This window comes from Etheostoma spectabile, chromosome 6 (genome assembly GCF_008692095.1).
Source record: "Etheostoma spectabile isolate EspeVRDwgs_2016 chromosome 6, UIUC_Espe_1.0, whole genome shotgun sequence".
NCBI lineage: Eukaryota > Metazoa > Chordata > Actinopteri > Perciformes > Percidae > Etheostoma > Etheostoma spectabile.
In genome coordinates, this window is record NC_045738.1 from 24,592,369 (window position 1) to 24,599,617 (window position 7,249).

Below are 7,249 nucleotides of genomic sequence, written 5' to 3' on the forward strand. Positions count from 1 at the left end.
TGCCACCTGCTCATCAGATACACACTCACACTCCGATGGCGCAGCATCAGGAGCAACTCGGGGTTCAGTTTCTTGCCCAAGTACACTTCGACATGGGACTGCAGGGCTAGGGATTGAACCACCAACCTCTCTACCACTGAGCCGCAGCCGCCCCGTTAAGACTTTTTCGGTTTTGAAAAAACTTTCAAAAATTAACAATAATTTAGAGGCCACCCTGCATTGACTATGAGGACCCCCTAGGGGTCATGTACCCCCTGTTGAAGATCCCTGGATCATGGAAGGCTTGTATCATGTGGGCGTGCCGACAGATTGGTTGTCAATCATCATAACTCCTCATGGGAGAGACAGAAACTACGCATTATAGTTTAAAATGAGCTGATGCATGGTTACACCTCATTATCTCTTACCAGTGTATCTCCGTGTGTACTTCGGCCACAACAATCCCACCAATTAGTGCCAAAACATCCAAGTTAAAGAGGAAACGCCCTAAACATATTCTTAATAAATCTTTACAATCATTCCCTGAAAGAAACAAGCAGGCCTGCCCTGTGGCCCCATCCACATTTTATTCAAAACTTGTTTGTTGTTGTTTCCTGTAGCAAAGGGATTTTGAGAATGACAACACGTATATGTATTTTGTGTTTTTCTGCTGTCAAATTAATGAGAACAATGCAAAGGTGCATTATGCTTCTTAAGACTGTGTTCAGTAATGCAAACCCGAGAAAAAGTCACACACCAAAAGGGCCAAAGAGCCAAGGCAAGGTAAAGTGTATTTTGGACCCACGTTAATGTATCTTGGCCAAGTGTAGGTAGCACATGCCTGAAGCTATGCTCCAGGACACACGGAGAAGAGTAAATCTTGAACCCTATGTAAGCTTCAAGTGTAATCAGTCACTCCAGCATCAACTGGAGTGACACGCGTCTTGACCTGGCTGTCTCCAAGACCACCCCTCTAATGAACAACATGCAGTTAGTTGAGATCTAGCTTTCCACACCAGCAACTGCAGCTCCAGAGGAATGTCTCCTGCTCAGTTTATTTGCTGGGTTATTTTCTATATGAAGTGTCTGCCAGCGCATGTGAAATGAGCGAGCAGAGAGCATACGGTGGTGGCGGTGGGGGGCTACAACGGATCACTGTGACCCTGTGAGGTTGTGATTGGGCAGCCCGAGTGGTTGTTTTTTTTTAGGAGAGAGAGTGTGTTTGTGTTGCTCTACCTTGAGTCAATATTAAGAGAGCTCGGAGCTCATTTTGTACCTCAGATTCTCCTTTCTGGGCGTGAGAAGGTAGAGGTTGGCTTCAATGTGCCACAGATGGTCATAGCAACAGGCGGCGGCTGCAGTCTACTCTGGAATTTGATTGCTGTATGTTTTGCTACATTTTTGCATTAGAAGAATTTATAAAAAATACATTTGTCAACACCCTGAAAGTGAAATGAAACATATCGCACAACCCTCCTTCAGATTCCCAGGCTTTATTCTCTGAAACACCTCATCTGTCTCACCTTCATCTGAAGTTGTTGCCATTACAGTCCATCAGTTAGTTATGAGAATTCATCTATGCAAATGATCCAGTAAACAGGTTGAAACCCATTTTTATTATAAAAAAAATAAAATGGCCAGTTTTGTACTCTTTCTACTACTATTTCCAAACACAGTAAACTTAAATTTCTACCATCTCTGAACATGTGTGGATAATCCGTCATTCTGCAAATCACAGTTCTGATCATCGTCTGTCAGGACATTTGAGTCACTCGGCTCAGGAATTTTGTTACATGAAGAATATAAAAAATACAAACTTACCGGAGGGTGAGCGATCGGCTTTAGACGACCGTAGCAACCGTAAAGTCAGGATTTACTCTGATCCGCTGCCATTTCTGTACCTACAAACCATCAACCAGCCTACAGGTGCGCCACAGAGCGCCCTGCTGCTGAGCAGAAGATATTTTGACACGTCTTAGTAGAAAAAGCACAGGTGTGCATAACTAAATGAATGATGTAGGGCTGCAACTAACAATTTGTTTATTGTTTAAAAATCCGTGAAGTAATTTTTGGATGAATGGATTAGTCCTTTGGTCTCCAAAATGGTGAAACATGTTGATCAGTGTTTCCCAAAGTCCAAGATAACGTCCTCAAATGTCTTGTTTTGTCCCCAACTCAAAGGTTTTCAGCTTATTGTCACAGAGGAGAGAAGAAACTAGAACATATGGATTATCCAAGTAATTGGAGATTAATTTAATAGTTAAATTGATAAATAATGGAGGAATCTTTGCAGCTCTAGACTGCTGGCTGGATTCCATTTAGCTGCTTCAGTTTGAGGGTGCCGGCTCACCGTCACACGGTCACAACGTACTGGGACATTTGAATAGAACATCATTATCATTCTACAACTATGTTACAGCTGTGCTTCTCCTACTCTGAGTACAGTCTGCTCTGATGTGAAAGCTCATTATTGACTGTAGGAATTTTACCAAAAAAACCAACATCAAGGTCCCTTCCGAGAGCTTTCAATCTCATAATTCTTGTTTTGTTGTTTTACCTGCCTGGACTTTTTGTTCTACACTAAAAGTTACTAAGACCATTGCCAACAATCTGCCAAAAATTGTGAGACACTGAGTGAAATCTCTTAGTTTGGGTCAATGGTGGTCCTCGATCAAGGCTGGGAAAAACCCTGGTCTCTCTGGCAGAGGAGAAAAAACGCTCCTGAAAAAATCCTGTTTCTGGGAATGTAATCATCTGAGCTGTATAAATATGGTATCTAATTTATTTCTTTGGGTTTAAAGTGCACACTTGCAAAATGCTTCAATCCCTGTTTTAGAGTAACTCTTAATCTCCCCTCAAGACTGGGGGCTTCTCAGAAGAAAGAGCTTCACAATCAGATCTTAAGTTTTTAATTTAAACTATAGAGCCAAAAGGATATGTGTGTCCTCTAGTACAGTGGTTTCAAAAGTGGTGTCTAGGGACCCCAGGGGTCCTTAAGGGGGTTATGATGAAAATGAAAATGAAATAGTAGTATAGTGTTTTCATCATAAGGACATCCACAAGTAACACAATGACAGAATGTGTGAGTATTTTGATCATTATCATACACTTTCTAATTTGTTTTAGGGGTCCTTGACATTAAAAAGTTTGGGATCCACTGCTCTAATAGGCTGAGACAAAGAGACATCCACAGTTCTCACCTTTGACCTACTGTCCACAGAGCTGGAGTGAGTCCTATGCTCCACGCTCTCAGTCAACACGCTGTGCCAGCCAGCCGGGCAGAATTTAAAGTGTTACCAAGTTGCTTGACACATAAAGTACATATGCACGTGTGCTTGCAAAAATACACACATACACAGACATACTATGTCCACACAGAAACACACGAACTCCCTTTGGCATCCTCTGGTTTTCTCTGTGAGTAAGGCTGTTGGTGGACAAGGAGCATGTTGTTAGAAATGAGGCAATACGTTTAGTCTGTCTCACTCTCAGATCTCCAGGATGTCTTCTGTTAAGGCAGGGGGGGGTTCTCACAATGTGGGTCAGGTTCCATACCGGGCCAGCGTCCTTTGGGACCCTAGTGGACAAGAACGTTAGTGTGTTAATGTTAGGGAACCTGTCCACATAGTGAGACAGATTTACCAAAGTTAGTTTAGTACTTCATGTTCATTCACTCTTGACTTTGGCTCATGGCTTACAGACCTTTGTCACATTTATAAGAAGTTATTATCAAATACAAAACTAAACTGAATTGCTCATTTTTAGTTTGCCAACCGTGTTTGTTGTTTTGACAGAGTAGGATGACAGCAGGTCAGTACAGGTTGATATGTTTCATTTGAACAGTGCAGCAATTCACGCAGTTCTCTGTTGATAGTTTGGAACTGTGGAAGATGCTAAGTTCAATGACCAGGACATTTATGGGCCAAACCAAAGTAAAAGTGTCTTAAAAAAATAGTGCGTAGTTTCTGCCGCCCCCATGAGGAATTCTAAGTAACGACAACAAAACTGTCGGCACATCCACATGATACAAGCCTTCGATGACCGCAAAAAGGAAAGTTAAAACACAAAACACAGGCATACCACAGCCAAACTGAACGGAACTGATCTGTTTTCAGCCCGCTCTGCGCCTCAGTACGTGGCCACCTCCGGCTCCTGCAGGAACCGGTGCTTCGAGCTGCTGGAGCTGGAGCCGCCAAACTGCCGCTGTGACAACCTGTGTAAGACGTACAGCGGCTGCTGCTCGGACTTTGATCAGCTCTGCCTCCGGACAGGTACTCAGTCCTCCTTTTCTCATCACTTTTTCCTTTCTCCGTAGCTTTTTAATCCCCTCTGTCTTAGTTCTAAGTACTATACGAGCAAAATATAGCTGAGGAATATAAACTTTGTCTTGGTTTTAATTTGTGTTTTGCTGTTTTGAGCAGTGTGAGTAATTCAAAAGTGCTTGCATTGTTTAATGTAGTTTGTAATATAAGAATATATAAGTAGGGAGATCAGGAGTTGAATATTGGCGGTGTGTTTGCTATAAGAGGAAAAGCACTCAGGCCGGGTCAGCAAGGCCAAGTGAAACAGTCTCCAAAGAAATCCTTGTACATCTGGCGTTTGATATCTATCAGGTGGTCAGAAATACAGATTCCACTTCTTTGATGTGTGAGTGTGTGTGTGTGTGTGTGTGAAAAGGGACAGAATGCTCTTGATTTATTCCACATATCAGAATAATTTTTGTTATGTTACACATGACACATAGTTGTATGTTAGATCAATTATCTAAATGATGAAGAGGAAGCAGAATAAAAGCACATGAAGCTTATAAATATGCTGTATTATTAATTACTAATAAGCAGGCCCAAATGGACTCTTAACACATATACCGATCAATATATACCGACATTCATTTAGGTACAGTGTCTTGATTTCTCTTTTCACACCACCCACATACTGCCATTACCAACAAGGCAGAAGCATTGGAGAAGGAAAAAAAGGAAAATAAATGAGGAGGATGAGGGAGGGAGCATTTCCCACTTTGTATAAAGCAACGTATACAACTTATCTTAAATTGTAAAACACAAGTGTTTAAAAAGTGACATTGGTAGTGTAAGTTAGCATTGTAAAATGGATTGTTTATGCTTATCAACATCAAAGCCAAGACAAGATATCTGAGAGATCTGATCCTTTATGAGCCTGGTTGTCCCACTGTAACATGTCGTTGTGATGGTTGTGACTTGCCTTTTCTTACTCGTTATGTTTCTTACTCTTGATGTATTGCCTTCACTCTTTCAGTCTGTCATCGTTTCCCCCTGCCACTTCCAGCTTTGGTGGTCTGGTTTTATGTCCTCTCCTTGAGCCTGGTGGTCCTTACCACTGTAATCCTCCCTGTGCCAGAACATGATGATAGACTTGTGTTGGTTGTACCCAGAGACTTTAAGCTACAGCTCTCATCTGGTGTTCTCATTTTGAGAATTTTGGCCAGAATACATATAATGTTGTCAGTGATTGTCCCAAACTGCCCAGCTGTATTATATGCAGCCAAACCACTGGAGCATTAATTTATCAGCTCTCATTTCTCAGCACTAATCTCTATATATCAAGTTTTGGAATCTACTGTTTTTATTCACATCTCTTTGTTCCCGTGTACAGAGGGGGGGTATGAGTGCAGTAAGGATCGCTGTGGGGAGACTCGAAATGAGCAACATGCCTGCCACTGCTCTGATGACTGTCTGGCCAGAGGAGACTGTTGCACCAACTACAAGTCTCTGTGTAAAGGTTTGCAACTTAATTATTATAAATAATTATAGTACATAAAGTGATTTTTAGTGCTGCAATCAATGATTAACGTGTTGATTATTTTCTGGATGAATGGACCAGTTGTCTCTAAATAGTCAGAAAATGGTGAAAAATGTGGATCAGTGTTTTACAAGATAACATGTCTTGTTTTGTCCACAACTGAAAAATATTCAGTTTACTGTCACAGAGGAGAAAAGAGACTAGAAACATAGTCACATTTAACAAGCTGATATCACACAACTTTTTTCATAACAAAAATGACCGATTAATAAAATAATTTTCACGTCTTATCTGCAAGATAAGACGTGAAAACCTCTTGCCGAACAAGCTTGAATCCAAACAAGAGTGCGCTGCTAACTTCAGATGATACTATACCTAGTAAGCTGTTGCATCTTAAAGACGTAGAAGGCTCTGACCTGACCTGATCCAATCAGTGTGTTTACATGCATTTAAAGTTTTTCTAATCTGCTTTACAATTATACACATGCACAAAAAAGACATCACACAGGGAAAAGATCAAATCACCTGATCTCAGCAAAACATTTGACTGTGTTGTAGAGTTCAGACTCGGCTGTCCTCTCACTGTCAGTCTGCTCAGACACACACAGCAATTAAAATGAAAATGTCAGGAAGCTGCGTCTTCTGTTAGTCCAGTTAATATAAGGTTGAGGTGTAAGAGAAGTGGGATCACTGACCTATATTTGCTGCTTTAAAGTCACCTGGTAAGCACACTGATGATTGTCTGTGTGCCCTGCTGGCTCAGCCGCCAGTCAAACACATTCGGAGGTTTGGAGGAGAAAGATTCAAAGTTCTTTATTTGTCATGTACACAACAATAACAGAAGTAGTCTTTAGCAGGCCTAAGGCACCTCCAACAAAGCTCATCAAATAACTAAAAAGACACAAAACACACAAGTAAAAGCAAAATCTGAATCTAAGATGAAAGAACAAAGAAATTGTTGAAGGCTAAAAGAAAATTTCTGATGTATCATTGAAGACTTTTGTTTCCTTTCTTTAAGACAAACAATGTGGACTTTAATATTGGCTATGCTGTCTCAGTCCCTCCTGTGATCATGTTCTTTCAGGGGACAGTTCATGGCTGCAGGATGAGTGTGAGGAGATCAAGACAGCTGAATGTCCTGCTGGGTATGTTCACATCTGAGCAGTAAAGGAGAATAAAAGGATTGACGAGATATTAAAGCCTATCTGAATGATTTGCTGAGGATAAAATTACACTGACCAAGGTTGATTTCATTCAGCCTTTTTTTCTTCTTCTTCTTTTCTCTGGTTTGTGTGTGTGTGTGTGTATGTAGGGGTATGCTGAGGGATATGCTTAATATTACCGGCTGTACGCTAATGGCCCACGATTTTGTATATGTATTTAACTGCATTTGTAATATTTATGTCCCTTTTAAATTAATTTTTTCAAGTGGACTTAAATAAATTGTTTAAGTGTGTGTGTGTGTGTGTGTCTGTGTGTGTGTGTGTGT

The 7,249-nt window shown here is 41.0% G+C and overlaps 1 protein-coding gene across 4 annotated transcripts in view; it reads left to right on the top strand.

Annotated features, from left to right (window-relative positions):
* Positions 1-7,249, top strand: part of enpp2 (ectonucleotide pyrophosphatase/phosphodiesterase 2) — a 69,741-nt gene that overhangs the window by 3,810 nt on the left and 58,682 nt on the right. For all 4 annotated transcript variants that reach the window (XM_032517946.1, XM_032517948.1, XM_032517945.1 and 1 more), the window contains 3 exons: positions 4,095-4,250; positions 5,614-5,739; positions 6,845-6,905. In XM_032517946.1, coding sequence (XP_032373837.1) covers positions 4,095-4,250; positions 5,614-5,739; positions 6,845-6,905 — 343 coding nt within the window. The remainder of the gene's footprint in view (positions 1-4,094; positions 4,251-5,613; positions 5,740-6,844; positions 6,906-7,249) is intronic.